Source organism: Hipposideros armiger, unplaced genomic scaffold, assembly GCF_001890085.2.
Source record: "Hipposideros armiger isolate ML-2016 unplaced genomic scaffold, ASM189008v1 scaffold_156, whole genome shotgun sequence".
Classification (NCBI taxonomy): domain Eukaryota; kingdom Metazoa; phylum Chordata; class Mammalia; order Chiroptera; family Hipposideridae; genus Hipposideros; species Hipposideros armiger.
Genome location: NW_017731506.1, coordinates 3,384,170 through 3,405,518, shown reverse-complemented (window position 1 = coordinate 3,405,518; position 21,349 = coordinate 3,384,170). Strand labels below are relative to the sequence as shown.

The window sequence follows — 21,349 nt, the reverse complement described above, 5'->3', positions numbered from 1 at the left end:
CTACCTGAGGTGTTTACAGACGGGATTGATTCCTTTACCTGTCCCAGGGACGCTAACCTAATCTCACCTGCTCCCCCAAAGAAGCCATGCTTTCCTATCAGGTTCTAGGTGAAAGGTCCCACTGGCCACTGATTAATGGGCTCGTTTCTTCTCCCCTGCGGGGCGGGACCTCGAGCATAAGCTATGGAGATCCGCCCCCGTACGTTGCGTGCGTGCGTGGCGCCGTACGGTGCGAGCCGATTTCTGCAGCGTGTGGCGCCCTCCGGCGGCAGAGGGGACTTTGTGTGAGAGCTAGACTTGAACGCCTGCCATGGAGCCGCAGAAAGAGGCCCGAGCAGCCAGGGACCCCGTGGCGTGGCTGCCTGCGGCCTCGGCATCTCAGACGCCCAACGAGGAGGAGCGGCGGGAGGACGGCACAGCGCCACCGGCGTCTGGTCTGGGCGAGGAAGCCGACGGCGCCAGTGCGGACGGGCTATGGGAGCTGCCAGTGGAGCGGGCGGAGCGGAGGCCCGAGTGCAGCCGCTGCAGGTGACTGCGGGGCGCGGGGCGGGGACCAAGACCCGAGGCGGCCTTCGGAGGAGGCTGCAGCGCCCCCTGCCGGGAAGGCGGCTGCTGCGACTTCAGCCCGGGGAGCGCTTGCTCTGGCATCTCCGCGGTTAGGGCGGTGGTGGGTGCGCTGGTTGACCTTGGGATAACCGAAATAACTTGTTACAGCAGTTCTTTTGTAACAAGCCATTTATCCAGGCTCATAATTATTTAGCTTCTTCCTGCACCGAACGTGTCATGTGATGAACAGATGTAAGTTCTGCTGTCAAGAAACTTAAGAATCTGATGGGGAAGTAAGGCTTAATGGCAATACCTGTAATAGTTAATTAACACTTTTATACTTAAGTGACATAGTCATCTCACAAATAAAAAAATATGCGTTAGAGGAGAGAGAGGCAATCAAAGCGGCTATTACAATAGGTAGGATTGTATTCAGAAATCTGAATTCACTTGGAAATATTTATTTAGCACCTACTGTGTGCCAGGCACTGTGCTGGGTCCTGGAAATGCGTGCATGGATAAAACAGACTTTGCCTCTGCCCTCCTTGGGGGGCATTTACAGTCTAATGAAGAGACAATTTATGAAAAAATCAATACCACCAACAATTAACTAACATTATTGAATACTTACAATGTGTCCGATTGTTTAAGTGCTTTTCAAGATTACCTCATTGTGCTGATGGTACTTCACGTTTCTGAGGATTGCTTTTCCTACTTGTTTGAATCTCATGCTATTCAGATACACTATTCCCTTTATCTCCTGGGTGTTCAGGATCATTTTCCTTGCTTATGAAGGTCTCCATCTATCACCTATCTCTCTGTTGCCCTTCCCAATTTTAACTATTTGATAGTGCCTCTGTTCCTCACCTTGCAACCTGCAATTTGTCTTCAGATTCTACACTGCCCTGAAATGGGGCTCACTAGAATCACCAGTAATTTTCATGAGATGAAATCCAGTGGATCTTTTTCTGTTCCCTTTTTACTAGAACTCTTCCCAGCGTTTTTCAGTTGAATACTTACTTCTTGAAACATCCTTTTTCTTTGACTTCCCTTTGGTTTATCTGACTTCTCTGCCCTTGTCTTCTTTGCCTGTTGGGCTTCTTCAGGTCTTGATTCTAGATTCTCGTCTCGCCTAACCCCACACACTTCTCGCAGGTGATCTTACCAGTTTTCATGGGTAAATTAATAGCACCTCTCCCCCAATATCTGTAGCCCATACCCTTCTGAGCACCGGACTTATGCATTCATTTAACCAGTGTTTAGTGAGTGCTTTGGTAATCACTGGTAATGCAGTGGAATCAGTGTCCATATGGAGGGTTCAGTCTGTTATAATACGAATACTAAACCAGTAAACAAGAATCCAAATATGTAATTACAGATTGGGGGGAAAAAACCCCAAAAACAAAACAAACAAACAAAAAACAGCCATAAAGGAAAAAAAATGGGATGCTATGTTAGGAAATAGGAGGATGTTGTTGGGAAGGATTTCTGAGGAGATAGCATTATATTGAGATTGGAAAGATGGGGAGGATCCAGCCAGGAGAAAAGAATTCTAAGGGAAATAGTGCAGACTGGTTGAATGTCGTCACTACTTGAGTACTTGGAGTATCCTACGGTGAACATCTTAACTTTTTCCCAGGGCTGGATTCTAAGACCTCAGAAAAAGTGTGTTTTTTTTAAAAAAAAAGATTTTATTGGGGAACTGGGGAAGGGGAACAGACAAGTTGCTGTCCTTTTGTTCTTCAGTCTAGTTGTGGAGGACGTTGCTTCACTGGTCCATGTTGGTATTATCATTGCATTCTTTCCAGGAGAGGCAGTTGCTCGCCGGCCATTGGATGGCCGCTCATGGCAGCTCACGCCCACTGCCAGCCAGCCCCACTGCAGGCTACGCCGTCGCCATAGACTCACGGCAGCCCAGCTCCAGGTCGAGCTGTTGTTCACCATCTTAGCTGTAGAAGGTGCAGTGTCACTGGCCCTCTTATGGATTCTGAACTGGGGCCCTGCTGCTCAGAGCTGGCGGCCCAAGCCAACTCTTAACCAACGCATCACTTGGCTGGCCCAGTTTTGAATGTTTTTAAATTACATTTACACATTCGTATTATTTTGGTTATTGTATGAATTTTTATTTGAACATGTAATGGGATACATTACTTTTGTATGAGTAAATATTGCATTGAAAGTCACTCAGGAGGAAGAAAATCCACCATGCTACTTTGCTAAGAAGTCTCTGTCTAATAAATGGGTAGGGGCAAAAGAACTAAGGAGAAAACAACGCTAATATTTATCGCTTAAGGGACCTAGACAGAGGGAATAGGTTCAGATACGTAAACCCGTTTTTTCTCAAGATGATTAAGGGGAAGGACTGAAAAAAAATCTGTAATTTCTTGGAGCCCCATCACTGGGAATTTGGAAGGCCTGAAAGAGATTGGCTAGTAGACAGAGAGCGTCATATGTGCTTCGATTTATGGCAATGTTTTCCAATGCCCTTGCTCCTTGCAGTAATGGCAAAAAGTTGGAGTTCTCTGGTTACCCACAGGGCCACTCGTTTCCCACGGCTGAAAATCAGATGTCTTGGCGACTTTGCTTTTAGGCGGCTCGTCTAGGGTACTGGCAAGTTCATTAGCCAAAGTTACCAATTCTCGGGTAGGCGTAGTTCCCCATCCCATCCTGGATCTCTTAATCAGGACGGAAAGGTTTTTATTTAGCTCATTGACAAACAAGGAATTAAAAACTGTCCATGTGTGGCCAGCATCAGAAGGAAGACCGAAATTTTCCTTAAAAATGACCTGGAATCTTTAATAATAGTCATGAACAGATTTGCCAGGCTTTTGTGAGCAAGTGTGAATTTTGTTCCAGTCAACAGCCTTTGGAAAAACCTTGGGAATTGCGCAATGCAGCTTTCAAGCAAGTTCCCTGGCTTCCTGCCAATAATTGGTGGTTTGTTTTTTTAAATCCCTTTCAGGATGTTCCCATCTGGCAATCCTCATCCAATGTTTAGTGTGGCCTTCACGAACCAACATATGGATCAGCTGGTACAAATCAGAAAACCCAGGCTGATAAGCTTGAATAGTAATATCAAACTCCTTAGCAAACTTATTAGAATCCTCAGTTACTATAGGAAACTCCTTTACAATGGCTTGTAACTCAGCTTTTGTTAAATTTGAGACTCTATTTTGTAAACCGACAACTTTAGATTTGTAGTCCTGTTTGGCAGCTTCCATATACTACTCTAAATATGCATTCTATTCCTCTTTCTCAGTTACAACACTGTTACCATTCAATTTAGTTTTAAGAAATTCAAGTTTGGAAATCTCAAAAGTTCCCTAAAGTGGCCACTGATTTCTAGGATTACTCTTAGTCAGATATCCGCATTTAGTTGAATACGTGCACGAAAATTCTTTGTGGTTTGTGAGCATGTGCTCAGCTGGTGTCCCTGGAGGAGGGACAGTTGTAGGAGGCTTGGACATTTGAGACCCCATTTTAAATGCTGGGCCCAAAACAGTTCACAACTCAAATAACCTGCAGGTCTTCAGCCCACCTCACTCTGGAACAGTCTGATCACTGACAACCAGGAAGAAGACTAAAAGCCAGTTCCAGTCGAATAACCAACTCTTAGGGAGTTTAAGTTACAAGTTGAGCTGGCGCTGGGCCAAAATCAGTTCACAACTCAAGCCAACTGGGAATCTTCGGTTTGCTCCACTCTCACTCTGGAACAGTCTAATCACTGGGAATCAGACTGAAGGCTAGAGCCAGTTTCAGGCAAATAACCAACTCTCAGGGAGTTCGGTTATCGGCTGAGCTACGTGGCACTCCGTTAACTTTTCACTGAGACAGCACGATCTAACATCGGCTAAACTGACCAATTTCAGTAGAAATAACCTCTTATCCCAAATGGATGTTAGGTGAAAGCCAGTTTTTTTTGTCTCAAAAAAAGAAACAGCCTGCTTTCTGAAGAAAGCAAGCCAATGTGTCATGGGTAGGCCTTAACACATTCATGCACACACACAACAAACAAAACAAATGAAAGAAACAAAATGGAACAAAAAAATTTTAAAAATTCAAATAAAGTCTGGAGAGTGCCAGATGCAAAAACCCATTGGTTCAGATCTAGGAGAGAAAACTCACCTGAGGCTTCTAAGCCAGGGAGCAAAAGAATCGAGCAAGACAGCTCGGTTAGGCACCATGGTTTTTGCTCACAGGTCAGAAATCATCAGAGTTCTGTTCCTCTGGATCCCGGACGAGCCCACAAAATGTTGACTGGGGGAATTAACTCTTGAAGTAATCCACAAAAGAAAAGGTTAATTCGGGAAAAGGAAAAGAAGCAAGACCATTACCACAGTGTGAGAAAGCACACCCCCGACACGGGCTCCAACCAGCAGCCCACATGGAGGCAAAAAGACCCGGGTTCCAAGATGGCTAATCCCTTTATTATGATCCCTCCCCCAGAAATTACCATAAGGATAAACAGGAAGTCAGGATTACAGAGTTAACAAGGGGCCCAGCTCCACCCATAGTCCTCCTAACTCTATGATTAAGCATCTTAAAATTTCAGTTCACTTTATCAGATCAAAAACTACAATGGATGTTTTTTTAAAAAGTATGCCTCTTTGCTTTGAACACACTTATCCCATTGTTCTTGCCACTTTCTGAAGCAGTTCTCGAAGTCCTTTCGTGAGTGTCTTTAGTTGCGCTGTCATGGCTGCCTTGATGTCCTGAATCATTTTGACTTTGGGGAAGAGCCAGAAGTCACATGGTGCCAGATCTGGTGAATATAGTGGATGAGGACACACTGTAATATTTTTATTTAACAGAAATTGCCATACCAGAAGCGATGTGTGACACGGAACATTGTTATGATGGAGGATGAGTTACACCACACTTTAAAATACACCTTCTTTCAACTGTAGCTCACACCTGACTGACTACACCAAACAAGTTGAAACTTGTCACACACTGTTACTAAGGTTTGATGTGCTGCTTCCTGTATTGAAGATCTTTGCCTTTCAATTGGATGGTACTGCATAGCAGCATTTACCGTATTTTCTGATCACACCTCGTATCTTAAACATGAATGGAATATTCTTTAAAAGATCCCAAATTAATTTGTTATTGCAAGATGCAGTTTTTATAAAAAGTATGTTTCTGTTAGAGGGAACAGCATGTACAGTGGTATAGTGTATAGAATATGATGTATTTGGAGAGCTTGGCAGAAAGGAGGTGAGAGACGAGGCTGCAGAGATTAGTGGTGGTTGCACTGGGAAGGACCAGATAATCTTTGTTAGGGAGTTTGAGCCTAATACACTAGAACCCAACAAACCTGGCCACTGAAGTATTTTTACAAGTACATTTGAATGGTGGTGGCAAGCTTGACTTCTATAGGTAGCTTTTAGCTGTTATAATTTACACTCTATTTTATTTAAAAAAAAAGAAAGCAAACTGGATGGTGACGCAGTGGTAAAAAGCTTGACTAAGTAGAGTTAGGGCCTCATTCCAGTAAAGATGCTAGACATCTTAATTATGTTTTTATATATTCTGTGGATATTGCTATGAGCCTGAGGACAGTAGGTAGAAGCTACCTGCAAAGCATTGGTGATAAGAATAATAGAATACTGTCTAAATACAGAGTTTTTTTTGTGTTTTTTTTTTTAATCTGTCTGAGGGAGGGAAATAGTAGGGAGAGCTTGCACACAAACTGACACAGCTGGACCCTGAGACAGGAATTTTTCTCTGCAGTGCTTTCTTCCCTAAAACTACAGAGTTGTAAGGATTATAATAAACCACACCAATGTATTTAGCACCAATTTACTGAGCAGTGGCCATCTGCAGCTTACCACCAGGCCTAGGTATTTTATATACGATATTACTTATAACAACGTCCTAAAGTTGATGATATTGTTACATGATGAAGAGGTAGAGGTAAAGCAAGTAGCAGAGTTGGGTCTCCAGTTTCAGTCCACTTGGCTTCCAGCTCATACAAGCACTTGACCTTGCTCCATGCTCACTGAAGAAGACTTATGATTTTGTTTGCAGAGTAGTTGTAGTCACCAGTTGAAGTGGAGCCACTAAGACTGCAAGAGTAGCTCTGATTTTCATGCTTTTTAAGCTGAAGTGTGTTACTTCAAGCTTAGTAACCAGTTGCCTGAACTTTGATATTCTCTAGTTCCTTTTTAAAGACAATTGAGATATAATTGACATTTAACTATGTAAATTTAAGGTATGCAACATGTTGCTTTGATATATTAATATATTGCAATATGATTACCACAGGTAGTGTTAGCTATCATCACATAATTATCAATTTGATTTAAAAAATTTTTATTTATTGGGGTGACATTGGTTAGTAAAGTGATATAGGTTTCAAGTGTACATTTCTATAATGCATCATGTATGTATAGCATTGTGTGTTCACCACCCAGAATCAGTTCTTCCATCACCATATATTTGATCCCCTTTACCCTCATCTACCACCCCCGTCCCCTCTTACCCTCTGGTAACCACTAAACTGTTGTCTGTTTCTATGAGTTTTTGTTTGTCTTGTTTGATTGTTGCTTTTAGTTTTATATCCCACATATGAGTGAAGTCAAATGGTTCTTAACTTTTCTGTCTGACTTATTTTGCTTAGTATGATAATCTCCAGATCTATCCATGTTTTCACAAATGGCAGAGTTTCATCTTTTCTTATGGCTGAGTAATATTCCATTGTATATATGTACCACATCTTCTTTATCTGGTCATCTGTCGAAGGACTCTGGTTGTTTTTATGTTTTGGCCACCATGAACAATGCTGTAGTGAACATAGGGATACATATATCTTTGCTGATAAATGTTTTCAGATTTTTGGGGTAGATACCCAGAAGAGGGATTGTTGGAATGTATGGTAATTCTATTCTTAATTTTTTGAGGAACCCCCATACTGTTTTCCAGAATGGTTGTACCAATCTACATTCCCACCAGTGGTGTATGAGGGTTCCTTTTTCCTCACAGCCTCTCCAACACTTGTTATTACTTGTCTTGCTGATGATAGCCATTGTAAGAGTTGTGAGGTGGTATCTCATTGTGGTTTTGATTGTGAAGTTGAGCATTCTTTCATATATCTGTTGGCTGTTTGTCTTCTTGGGAGAAGTGTCTGTTCAGGTCCTCTGCCCATTTTTTAACTGCATTGTTTGTATTTTTGTTGTTGAGTTGTATGAGTTCTTTATATATTTTGGATATATATATATATATATATATATATATATATATATATATATGAAGTCTCATTTGCACATATCATCTCCCATTTAGTTGGTTGCCTCTTTGTTTTGTTGATGGTTTCTTTTTTTTTGCAGAAGCTTTTTAGCTTGATATAGTTCCACTCATTTACTCTAGTTTTACTTCCCTTGCCTTTGAGGTCAAATTCATAAAATCCTCTCTGAACCCAAGGTTCATAAGTTTTAGTACCTATGCTTTCTTCTATGCAATTTATTGTTTCGTGTCTTATTTTTAGGTCTTTGATCCATTTTGAGTTAATTTTGGTACATGGTGACAGAAAGCAGTCTAGTTTTATTCTTTTGCATGTGGCTTTCCAATTCTCCCAGCACCATTTATTGAAGAGGTTGTCTTGACTCCATTGTATGCTTTTGGCTCCTTTGTCAGAAATTATCTGGCCATATATATGTGGGCTTATTTCTGGGTTCTCAGTTCTATTCCTTTGATCTGTGTGTCTGTTTTTCTGCCAGTACCATTGCTGTTTTGATTATTGTTGCTGCGTAGTACATTTTGAAATCAGGGAGTATGATACTGCCAGCCTTGTTCTTTTTTCTTAGGATGGCTTTGGCTATTTTGGGCCTTTTGTGATTCCATACGAATTTGATGAGTTTTTGTTCTATTTCTTTAAAGAATGCCATTGGGATTTTGATGGGGATTGCATTAAATCTGTATATTGCTTTGGGTAATATGGCCATTTTAACTCTGTTGATTCTTCCAATTCATGAGCACGGAATATCTTTCCATTTCTTTGTGTCTTATTCAATTTCTTTAAAAAATGTCTTATAGTTTCCAGTGTATAAGTTCTTTACATCCTTTGTTAAGTTTATTCCTAGGTATTTTATTATTTTTGCAATCGCAAATGGAATTATTTTTAAAATTTCTTTTTCTGAATTTTCATTGTTATTATATAGGAACACAGTGGATTTTTGTACATATTTTGTATCCTTCAACTTTATTGTGTTTGTTTAGTGTTTCTAATATTTTTTTGTTGAGTCTTTAGGTTTTCTATATAAAGAATTCTGTCATCTGAAAAAAATGACAATTTAGCTTTTTTATTCCTAACTTGGATATCTTTCATTTTTCTCTTGCCTGGTTGCCCTGGCTAGCTAGGACTTCCAATACTATGTTGAATAACAGTGGTGAGAAGAGACATTCCTGTCTTGTTCCTGATCTTAGAAGAAAAGCTTTCAGTTTTTCAGTATTAAGTATAATATTAGCTGTGGGTTTGTTGCATATGACTTTTATTATGTTGAAGTACTTTCCTTCCATTTTATTAAGTGTTTTAATCATAAATGGATGTTGTATCTTGTCAGATGCTGTTTCTGCATCTATTGATATGATCATATGATTTTTTTTTTGTGGTGTATCACATTTATCGATTTGCATATGTTGAACCACCCTTGTGCCCCTGGAATGAACCCCACTTGATGGTGATGTGTAATCTTTTTAATGTATTGTTGTATTTGATGTGCTAATATTTTGTTTAGGATTTTTGCATCTGTATTATCAGAGATATTGGTCTGTAGTTTTCTGTGTTATCATTACCAGGGTTTCATATCAGGGTAACGTTGGCCTAATAAAATGATTTAGGAAGTATTGCTTCTTCTTCAATTTTTTGGACAAGTTTGAGGAGGATAGCTATTAAAAGATCTTTGACTGGTAGAATTCACTAGTGAAGACATATGGTCAGGACTTTTGCTTTTGGTGAGGTTTTGGATGATTGTTTCAATTTCCTTGCTGTTGATTGGTCTATTTAGATTTTCCAGTTTTTCGTGATTCAGCCTAGGAAGATTATATATTTATAAGAACTTGTCCATTTCTTCTACGTTATTGAATTTGGTGGCATATAGTATTCTTGTATGATTCTTTGTATTTGTAGTATTCTTGTATGATCTTTTGTATTTCTGTGCTATCTGTCATGACTTCTCTGTCATTTCTGATTTTGTTTATTTGTGTCTTTTCTCTTTTTTCCATAGTGAGCTTAGCCAGGTATTTGTCAATTTCATTAATCTTTTCAAAGAACCAGCTCTTTGTTGCATTAATTTTCCTTATTGTCCTTTTTGTTCTCTATTTCATGTAATTCTGCTCTAATATTTATTATTTTCTTCCTTCTGCTGACTTTGGGTTTCATTTGTTCTTTTTCTAATTCTTTAAGATGTAAGTTAGGTTGTTGGGATTTTTTTTGTTTTGGGATAAGCATGTAATGATATAAATTTCCTCTTAATACTGCTTTCGCAGTATCCCTATAATTTTGATATGATGTATTTTCATTTTCTTTTGTTTCTATGTATCTTTTGATCTCTGCTTTTATTTCTTCTCTAACTCTTTCATAGCATGTTGTTTAATCTCCATGTATTTGTGTTTTTTTCCCATTTTTTTTTCAGTTGATCTCCAGCTTCAAAGTGTTGTGGTTGGAGAATATGGTTGGTATGATTTCAATCTACTTAAATTTACTGAGGCTAGTTTTATGTCCCAATATATGGTCTATCCTTGACAATGTTCCATGTGCACTAGAAAGGAACATATAGTCTGTTGTTCTAGGATGAAAGGCTCTGTAAATGTCAATTATGTCCATTTGGTCTACCGTGTCATTTAAGGCTGATATTTCCTTATTGATTTTCTGTTTGGATGATCTATCCATAGCTTTCAATAGTGTATTTAGGTACCCTACTATGATTGTGATTTTGTCAGTTTCTTCCTTTTATTCTGTTAGTAGTTGCTTTATATATTTTGGTGCTCTCTGATTGGGGGCATATGTACTATTGATAAATGTTATGTCTTCTTGTTGTATTGTCCCATTTATCATTATGAAATGTCCATCTTAGTCTCTTGTTACCTTTTTTATACTGAAGTCATAAGTATGGATATACCTGCGTTTCTCAGAATGCCATTTGCCTGGGGTATCATTTTCCACCCTATCATTTTGAGTCTGTATTTGTCCTTGCATCTAAGATGTGTCTCTTGAAGGCAACATATAGTTAGGTTTTTTTTGTTTGTTTGTTTTTTTTGACCCAGCCTGCTACTCCATGCTTTTTATTCATGAGTTGAGCCCATTTATATTTAGGGTAATTATTGATATAGGAGGATTTTATCTTTTGTTTTCTGGTGACTTGGTGTCTGCTTTGTTTTTTTGCTTTTGTGTTTCTGTCTGTTATTTTATTTAATTTACTTTTTACTTTTTTAATTTATTTTTTATCCCCCCCCCGCCCCCCACCTCTGAGCCTTTGTTCTCAGTCTAGTTGTGGAGGACATTGCTCACTGGCCCATGTTGGTGTTATGATCATTGTGCTCTACCCGGCTGAGGCAGTTGGTTGCTAACTGTCAGAAGGCCGCTCATGGCAGCTCTCATTGGCTGCTGGCCACTCACGCTGACTGCCGGCCACTCATTCTTGCTACCGACCATGGTTCACAGTAGCTCACAGCAGCCCACAGCAGCTCATGCAGTCTGCTGACCACTCACGGCAGCCCAGCTCCAGGTCGAGCCATTGTTCACAATCTTAGCTGTAGAGGGTGCAGCTTGCTGGTGCAACTCACTGGCCCATGTGGGAATAGAACTGGCAGCCCTGTTGTTCAGAGCTCGTGCTCTTACCAACCGAGCTATCTGGCCACCCCTCTGTCTGTTATTTTAGTTTGGTGATATGCTATGATTTTTTTTTCTGCAGTTTCCCTTTTTTCTTAATGTGTTGTGCCTCAGTTCTCAAATTTTTTTGAGTTATTTTCCATTAAGTTTATGTAAAAGCAAGTTTCATAAATACAGTAGTCCTTTTTCTTCAACATACATCTGATCTCCATTTCCCTTTGCAAATTCAGACTTTTACCCCTCCCTTTTTATGCTTTTGTTGTCACAAATTGTGCTTATTTATGCTGTGAGTTCATTTCTGAGTTGCAGTAGCAAATTGTCTTTTTCTCTTTTTCTTTTTTTTAATGTTTTTATCTTCTTTACCTTTTACATTATGTTTAAGTGTATAGTGCCATTTTCTGTGTAGGGTTTGCCATTTTCTGCTTCTGTCTTTCTGTTAGTAATCTTACTCATAGCTTTGTATCCTTTCATCTTTTTGTTTCAGGTAGAAAAACCTCCTACAGTGTTTCCTGTAGTGTAGACCTTGTGGTGGAAAATTCCCTCAGCTTCTGTATACCTGGAAAGGTCTTTATTCCTCCTTCATCTCTAAAGGATAACTTTGCTGGATATATTATCTTGCCTAGTAATTTCTTTCAATAGTTTGAATATTTGATTCCACTCCCTCCTGGCTTGTACAGTTTCTGCTGAAAAATCTAATGATAATCTAATGGGCTTTTTCTAGGTTACTGTCTTCTTTTCCCTGGCTGCCTTGAGAATTCTGTCTTTGTCATTAATTTTTGACAGCTTTGATACGTGACTTGGCGAAGGCCTTTTAGGATTGAGGTAATTAGGTGTTCTGTTTACTTCTTGGATTCGAGGATCCAGTTATAATATTTCTTTACGTTTGGCAAGTTCTCGTTTACTGTTTGGAAAGGCTCTCTGTACCCTTCTCGTTCACTCTCTCCTCTTTCTGGTATACTCATTATTCTTATATTGCTCTTTCTGATGGAGTCAGATAGTTCCTGGAGCGTTCTTTTATTTCTTTTAACTCTCACGTCTCTCTCTTCTTCCATTTGTGTCATTCCCAGATCTCTATCTCAGTATCACTAATTCTTTCCTCCATCTGATCAGCTCTGTTTCCTAAGCTCGCCATTTCATTTTTCATTTCTTTTATTGAGTTTTTTAGTTCCAGAATTTCTATTTGGTTCTGTTTTAAAAGTTCAGTCTCTGGTAAAGTATTCATTTTGTTCATTGATTTTTATTTCTGAATTCATTAAACTGCCTGAGTTTTCTTGCATCTCATTGAGTTTTTTCAGAACTGCAGTGTCGAACTCTCTGTCATTTAAGTCACATATTTCCATGTCTTTAAATTTATTTTCTGGAAATTTTTCATTTTCTTTCTGAGCTGCCTTGCTACCTTGGTTATTCATGGTAATTAATGGGTTATTTCTCTTTGTGAGCATCTACGGGAGTGAATTCTACAGCAGGTTGATATGAAGTTTTTATTTTGTTTTCCAGTAGGTAACACTAGAATATTTTACTTTCTCTTTCCCTATTGCAGCTTCTCATGGTGGAAGAGTTCCTGGAGGTGGGCATGTCCTCTGTGACCAGGTCGTCTAAGCCTCTGGGCACCACCCCCTTTGGAATATGGGGTTCTGAGCCCCTGAAATCCCAGTGCTGCCCTTGCAGCCAGATACAGAGTTTTGCTGCCTAAGCAGCCTTGGGTGCCCCTGCTACAATCAGTCCTGAAAGGTGAGGACAGGGTGGGCCAGGAGAGGTGGCTGATGTGTTTGTGGCTTTGTTTTCATCTGAGTAATGGTGACTGCCGGACCACAGCTGCCTCGCCCCTGTATCTCTTCCTCTGTCACTGGAATTAGCAGCTGTGTGTGTCTGTTGCTCAGGAATTGTGTTTCCAGTTCTCAGGGCTGTAGATATCCTGCTCTTTAATCCGATACTGCTACAGTTATTTTGGGGAGCGCTGCTAGCACTGGAACAGTGTAGGGGAGGTTAGCTCTGGGAGGCTGGAGGAGGCAGCCAGGCTCCGTGATTTTGTTTCCTGCCTGGAAATGAGTGCTGTTAGACCATAGTTATTTCACTTCTGTATTTAGTGTTTTAGTCTTTCCCTGAGGTCTCTGCCTCTATAGCTGGGTTCAGCTGTATTATATGCTGATGCCTCAGGCAGGATTGCTGGGGCCACAGAGAGTGCACCTGCAGTCTCAGTTTCCCCGCTCCTCTCCTGGGACCGCAGTGAGGCCCGGGGTGCATCCCGCGGCCCCTGTCTCTGCACTTCTCCCTTCCCTTCTTCCCTCTTCACCTCGATTCACCCACCTTCGGATGTTTCGATGCATGGGATCTCTCTAACCTGTTTATGTGCTGCATAGGGAATCCTTTGTTGAATTACAGCTGTTCAACTTGTTGTAACTTCAAGGGGAGAGATCAAGGGGAACCCCTCATGCTGCCATGTTTCTGAGTCACTCTCAATTCTTTTTTTTTTTTGTGCTGAGATGTAAGATCTAGTCTCTTACCAACTTGGAAGTGTGTGATCTGGTGTTGTTGACTATAATCACTATGCTGTGTATTGGATCTCCAGAACTTATTCATCTCCTCGTTCCAAGTCTGTATCCTTTAGCAACACCTAGCCCCTTAATTCCACAGCTTAACCTTTTCCTTATTCTTAGGCTTGGATTTTGAGGAGGAAAACAGTGATGGGGATAAAATCATGAGAGAGGGAAGGAGGGAAGACTGTGTGTGTTTAAGAAGAAGTTAGGAGCCACAACTGGCAGCCCACAGATGTTTTAACTGTATTTTACCAGTTAACTTAGTTGCTAACAGTTAAAAATCAAACTGTTTTATATAAAAATCCAGATTTCTAGCTTCTGTGAGAATGGGAACATCTCGCAGCTTGGGGACCACCTTCCTGAGCCGTGTATTGGTTATACCCTTTAGATTGGGCGTGATTTTTCCAGGTCACGTTAGCTCCCAGTCACTCCTGCTTAATTCACCTATGATTAATTTCCTGCCCCTTGTAGGCATTTGTTTTGTTTTGTTTTTTTTAAGAATTTTATTGGGGAATTGGGGGATGGGAACAGTGCTGGGCAATTGGGGGAAAGGGAACAGACAAGTTGCTGTCCTTTTGTTCTTCAGTCTAGTTGTGGAGGACGTTGCTTCACTGGACCAAGTTGGCACCATCATTGCGCTCTTCCAGGGCGAGGCAGATCAGTCGCTGGCTTCTGGACGGCTGCTCACTGCGGCTGCTGGCCACTCACGCTGGCTGCTGGCTACACACGGCAGCCCATGGCAACCCACTGCAGCAGTGGCTGCAGCCTAGCCATCGCTGGCAACTCCAGGTTGAGCTGTTGTTCAGCATCTTAGCTGTGGAGGGCAGTGTCACTGGCGCTCATATGTGGGATCCAAACCGGGGACCTCTGGTGTCCCAAGCCAGCTCTTAACCAACACGCCACTCAGCCGGCCCGGCAGTTGTTTTTGATTCTGGGTCTTATGTACGTCATTGTGGCTAGTCTGTCTGAGCAGCAGGGTAAATCAGTGTGCAAGTTTGGTAGATAAAAGTGGAAAATAGTAATTCCTAAGGCAGATTAGAATAATTAAGACGGCTAAATTGGTATCAACATTTACAATTGGAAAATAAGCTGTGTGTGGGGGGGCATTGGATTGAGGGAGGGGGGTTGTCACTTTGTGAGGGGTGAAAAGTATAACTATTGCATTGTTTTGTACACCTGAAACTAATAAAAAAAGAAAGAAAATAAGCTGTTTTGGTAAATTTAAAATTGACTGTATTATTGATGATAGTTTTTAGGGTAAAAACTTAGATAATCTGCAAACTTAATTCTTTGTGCATATCAAAAGTATCATATTCCCAAGAGAAAATCACTTTTTTCTTTCCTGTTAGTGTAGAAAATGTGTTTATTCTTTGAAGTAATTCATTCATAATATATGTGGAAAGCTAACTGATTTATAAATTGTTGTGCAAGCTAATCATATATTCAAAGTTGAGCAAAGATGATATATGTCAAAAGGGAATTTTTTTCTTAATTTTAATTAAGTCTCCAAAGAGGAGTGACCAGTTTTAGAAACCACATTAGAGCTTTTAAAATGTTTGATTTATTTTCCCCAAGAAAAATAAGAATTATATTATTACCCTGTGATAGATAGAAGATTTCTTCAAAGGACATCAAAGCACATTAATCCTTTAAAGTACATTTGCCCCAAATTAATAATTCATAGTTCTGTTAGTGCTTATGTAGTGAGAAAACACATTCAGAAATAGCATAGTCTAAAATTTGGTATTACTTAAAAAGTTCACAGGTTACAAAGTGCTTTTATATGCATTTTTATTCAATACATAAGACAACTTTGTGAATTAAATAGTTATTCTTTTTTGTAGACTCTCAAGGTCAGGTGACTAGTAAGAGGTAGAGTTGCTTTAGTTTCATATATTTTATTAGTATACCACATAATGATGAATTATACTGAAATGAACAGTATGATTGTGTTTTCCTATTGTATATAATAAATGAGTCCAATGAGGTGTCTTTCTTTGTCTTCTTCTAATTCATTCTTTTCATTTTCCTTTCTCCATGGCTACTTTTTATTATTTTGGGATGAGCAATTTTAATTATTGTCTTTTTTAAAGACTGAGCTTTTACCTCCTGAATTCTTTACTTGCCAACGGTAAACTTCTCATTTCTATTAGTGGCTCCTCACTTCTCAGAAAGGCAAATTGGAAGATATTGTTGATAGGAATTTATTTTTCCTCTATTGAATTTTTTGTTTGTTTGCTTGTATTTTGTTTTTTCTCCATTGGAAGCCTAATGGAAAGGTTGTGGGAAAGAGGGAGGAGTGAAGTGAAGTAAGTAGAAGTGTTCCGGGATTACTTAAGTTAAAAAATGAAAAGCTATGGAATGAGTCTCCCTGTAAAGGGTTAGAGGGACTGACCTGATAGAAACGTGTCTGATCTGTTTGTTTATGTGGACATGTTACTTAGCAAGCTAGTCTTTTTTTGTTTTAATTGTGTTGATATATACATATTATTTATCATTTTAACCATTTATAAGTGTGCAGTTCAGTGGTATTAAATATGTTAATGTGTAAGCATCACTACTACCTATACCCAAACCTTTTTAAACATTCCTCACATAAACTCTGTACCGATTAAGTGGTAATTTCCCATCTCTCCCACCGCCCCCAGCCCCTGGTAACTCGTATTCTACTTTCTGTTTCTATGAATTTACCTATTCTAGATACTTTGTATAATCATGTAGTATTTGTTCTTCTATGTCTGTTTTTTCACTTAGAATGTTTTCAAGATCCATACATGTTCTATAGCATGTATCAAAATTCCATTCCTTTTAACGGCTGAATTGTATGCACATTCCACTTTTGCTTATCCATTATCCATTGTTTTGTAAATCCATTATCCATTCATTTGTTAATGGACACGGTTTGTTTCTACTTTTTGGCTATTGTAAATAGCGTTGCTATGAACATTGTATGCAAATATCTATTCTAGTTCCTGCTTTTGGATATATACGTAGGAATTGAATTTTTTGGTCATATCGTAGTTCTATGTGTAACTTTTTGAGGAATTGCCAAACTATTTTCCATAGAAGCTGCAACCATTTTACATGCCCACTGGCAATATACAAAGGTTCCAATTTCTCCACAAAATCAATGGTACACAGTCACCTTAGTTAACAAACAAGGTGTATATATAACCCTTAATGTACTTGAAATTGAATGTTTAATGCAAACCCTCAAACAGAAGAAATCATTGAAAAATGCAGGGATTATCATTGCTCTAGCAAATCCTGAATTTAAAAAATTGAGGTATAATTAAAATACAACCTTGTATTAGTTTTGGGCATACAACATAATGATTTGGTATTTGTACACATTGCAAAATGATCAGCACTATGAGTTTAGTCACCTTACAAGTTACAAAAAATTATTTCTTCTTCTGATGAGAACTTTTAAGATCTACTCTCTTAGCAACTTTCAAATAAAACAACACAGTATTATTAACTATAGTCATCATGCTGTATATTAAATCTCCATGACTGACTTATTTTACAACTGGAAGCTTGTATACCCTTTGACCTTTCACCCATTTCTTCTACGCGCCCCCCCTCCCCCAGCCCAACAAATCATGAATTCTTTGGGAGGATAATCTAATGTAACATATACAAATTACACAGTGGCAAGATGATGATGATAATGATGATGCTTTTTTGTTGGGATGGAAGAGTTGGTATTTGGCTACTCATTGATTTAATTTTTAATTTAAAAATATTTTAGACTTTCTGAAATGTTGTAAAAATAAGAACTGAGAGTTCCCATATACCTTTCACCCAACAACCCAATATGGTTATTGTACATAACAATAGTACTATCATGAACTGTAAAGGGTCTGAGATTTTATGTTATTTGCAAGTGGACAAATAAGCCTGCAACAGTTTCGTGGATACTGGCAAAAGACATTAGATTCCTGGGTTAAAGACAAAGGACTTTTTTTGCTCATGGCACGGCATCTAGTATGAACTTCATGGTTTGCGCTTTCCCTTGTTCTCTCTCCTCTTCTTGCCCAAGTCCTATGCAGGTTTCATAGGTGGACGCTGTGCACCTAGCGGTTTTGCATCTTGGCTGAAGAACCCTGAGTGTAGGGTTCCCGAATCTTTTATAATGGGTTGCAAGACAAACCTGCACTTCGCTCCAGTGGGAGGACTTATCTCTGTCTTCAAGGCAGTTCAACCTACAAACATCTTTGAAAAGATAGCCCAGAACAAAAGGGTGGTTAGTGCCTCACTCGTAAGACATACAGAGATGCAAGACACCTATGGAGAATTACCTCCCAACAAGTTCTGCTATCTAAATTAAGAAATGAACGTTGCTGATACAACACTATTAACTGTTTCAGAATTCACATTTTCCCACTAATGTCCTTTTTCTCTGGTCCAGGATCTAACCCAGGGTTCCATATTGCATTTATTATCATATCTCCTCAGTCTCCTCTAGTTTGTGATGACTCCTCAGGACTTTCTTGTTCTTCATGGTCTTGACACTTTTGAAGAGTACTGGTCATTTGTTTTTATAGAATGTCTCTCAGTTTGAGTTTGACTTAAGTTTTCTCCATGATTAGAATGAGGTTATGCATTTCTGGTAGAAATAACTACAGTGTGTCGTGTCCTTCTTAGCACAGAGTTACATGATGTTGATATGCCTTATTCCTGGTGACATTAACCCTGATCACTTGGCAAAGATGGTGTCTGCTGGGTGTTTCTATATAAAGTTACTCTTTTCCTCTTTGCAATTAATAAATATTTGGGGAAGGGTTACTTTGAGACTATGCAAATATCCTGTTTTTCTTCAAATTTCTGCCCACTAATTTTTGCATCCATCAGTCGATCTTGCCTGCAATAATTATTGCTCTGCTGTTCTGATTTTCTATTTACATCATTATTTCTAATTTATTAATTAGAATTTTTCTATATGGAAGAATTGTTTCTTCCTATTCAATTTATTTATGTCTGTATGAAATAATGGATATTTATTTTATTCTCTGGATTATAATCCAATAGTATTGTTATTTATTTTGTTGCTGAGATTGTTCTTTTTGGGCCATTGGGAGCTCTTTCAGGTTGGCTCCTGGAAGGCTTTTGAGAAGGTTATCTTTTGAGAACTTTCTTTTTGGCACCGTTAGATGACCCAGATTCACCTTGCATTTTACCTGTCCCAGACCTAGAGTTAGCAATTGTCCAAGAAGCCCTGGGCTATTGGAGAATGGTATTAGAAACCAAGATCTGGGCTCTAGGTGTGCTCATTGTTACTGGGATGTCCATCTTATCAGTGGACAGAGCTATTAGGTCGTCGGGAAAGTCATGACACATTTTTTCTTTGAAAAACATAGAAAAATACGTCACAACTTTCCCAACGACCCAATACAATATATGATACGATAGATACGATACGTGTATATATGCTGACTTATGCATCTGTTTCTACTTCTGAATCTGTGTGTGTGTGTGTGTGTGTGTGTATACAGCCCAATACTTATACGTACATACCATGATTTCCATTCAATACAACAGGGTTCATTCTAGCCTTCCTTTCTTTATTCGTAACTTCTTTCTTTGACAGTGAGAAACTTGGCTCTCATTATCTATAGCATATCTATAACATTATCAGTAGCATATAGCATATTATTTGTTTAACCACAGTTCACACATGAAGTTGTTTCAGAATTGCTAAACCCATACCCCTGTTACTGATTGGATTTTAATTTTTAATTCTGGAGAACTGTTAAGAAAAGCAGCATACCAGGAGATAGATTCTAATAGTGAGTGATTTTATTCATTTAATTAACTTCAGTATGACCCCTGATCTTTTCCTTTCATAATTATTTCTGACTTTGTCTTACATATGTACTAAAGAGTAGGACTGGCATTGTAGCATATCATCAACTGACTTTAATAAGTATGATCATAAGAAAATGTTATGGTGAAAAGACCTGAAAACCACAGATTATTGGAGAAACCTGGAGTGCTTCTTGAAAACACTTTTTTTTTCCTGTAATTGGGTTTTTATTTTACTTTATTTTTATTTTTTATTATTTTATATTAGTTTCAGGTGTACAGCATAGTGGTTAGACATTTATATAATTTATGCAGTGATCCCTCCAATTAGTCTAATACTCAGCTGACACCATACATGATTATTATTGACATATTCCCTATGCTATACTTTACATCCCCGTGACTATTTGTAACTACCAATTTGTATTTCTTAATCACTTCATGTCTTTCACCCAGCTCCCCTCTGGCAACCATCAGTTTGTTGTCTGTATATTTCTGTTTCTGTTTTGCTTGTTTGTTTATTTTGTTCTTTACATTCCATATATAAGTGAGATCATATGGTATTTATCTTTCTCAGTCTAACTTATTATAACATAATACCCTCTAGGTTCATCCATGTTGTCGTAATGGTAAGATTTCATCCTTTTTTAGGCTGAGTAATATTCCATTATTTATATGTACCACTTTATCTGATCCTATATTGATGGGCACTTGGGTTGCTTTTATATCTTGGCTATTGTAAATAGAACTGCAGTGAACATAGGGGTGCGTATATCTTTTCAAATTAGTGTTTTGGATTTCTTCCGATAAATACCCAGAAGTGGAGTTGCTGGGTCATAGGTAGTTCTATTTTTAATTTTTTGAGGAACCGCCAAACCATTTGAAAACATTTTTTTTTCTTAATACAGAAGTGGTGTATGATGAGTAGAAAAGTTGTTACAGAAATGTATAACACGTGGAAACTCCTCATAACATCTTGTGACAACCACCACCCACCCACCTACACCAGATAATAGTCCAGTACTTTTTAAATGTGAACATTTTATAGCCTTCTTTTGAGGTTTAATCTTATAAATCTGTCAGAGCAGTAGAGAAACAGTTCCATCTAGCTATATGTGTAGGAAACTGATGAAGATGTTAGGAGTCATTGTGGGATTTTGGTAGTAACAAGATAGCTTTATAGCCAGGGTACCAAGGAATGCGAGTGACTGCCTCCAAACTAGCCTTTCAGCAAGCTAGGTATTGGGGGTATTAAAATGAATGCAACTTGGCTATTGCCATCAAGGAATTTTAAGGGGAGAAACATATACGAGTACAAGCCAATTGTAATTATAATGTGAATAAAGTACATACAACTCAGTACATATACATACATACCATGAGTTCCATTCAGTACCACAGGGTTCATTCTAACCTACCTTTCTTTTAGGAGGATAGAGGTGGGAGGGACCCACTACCTGAGTTTCACAGTAGAGGTGGTATTTGTTTAAACTACTCTTTAGTACCTGTCTTTCCCCAGGGCCATTGCTCTGTCCTGAATTTTTACAGTCCTGCACTAATTGAAGTAGTTTTGCAACCTCCAGTTTGTCATCTATCCAATTCCTTTTCATCAAAGTTAATTAGATTTTTA

General features: G+C 38.8%; 1 protein-coding gene across 2 annotated transcripts in view; it reads left to right on the top strand.

Annotated features, from left to right (window-relative positions):
• Positions 1-287: 287 nt before the first annotated feature.
• Positions 288-21,349, top strand: part of DTWD2 (DTW motif tRNA-uridine aminocarboxypropyltransferase 2) — a 116,656-nt gene continuing 95,594 nt past the window's right edge. For both annotated transcript variants that reach the window (XM_019651237.1, XM_019651236.1), the window contains exon 1: positions 288-528. In XM_019651237.1, the coding sequence (XP_019506782.1) occupies positions 311-528 (218 nt within the window). In that variant the 5' untranslated portion in view covers positions 288-310. The remainder of the gene's footprint in view (positions 529-21,349) is intronic.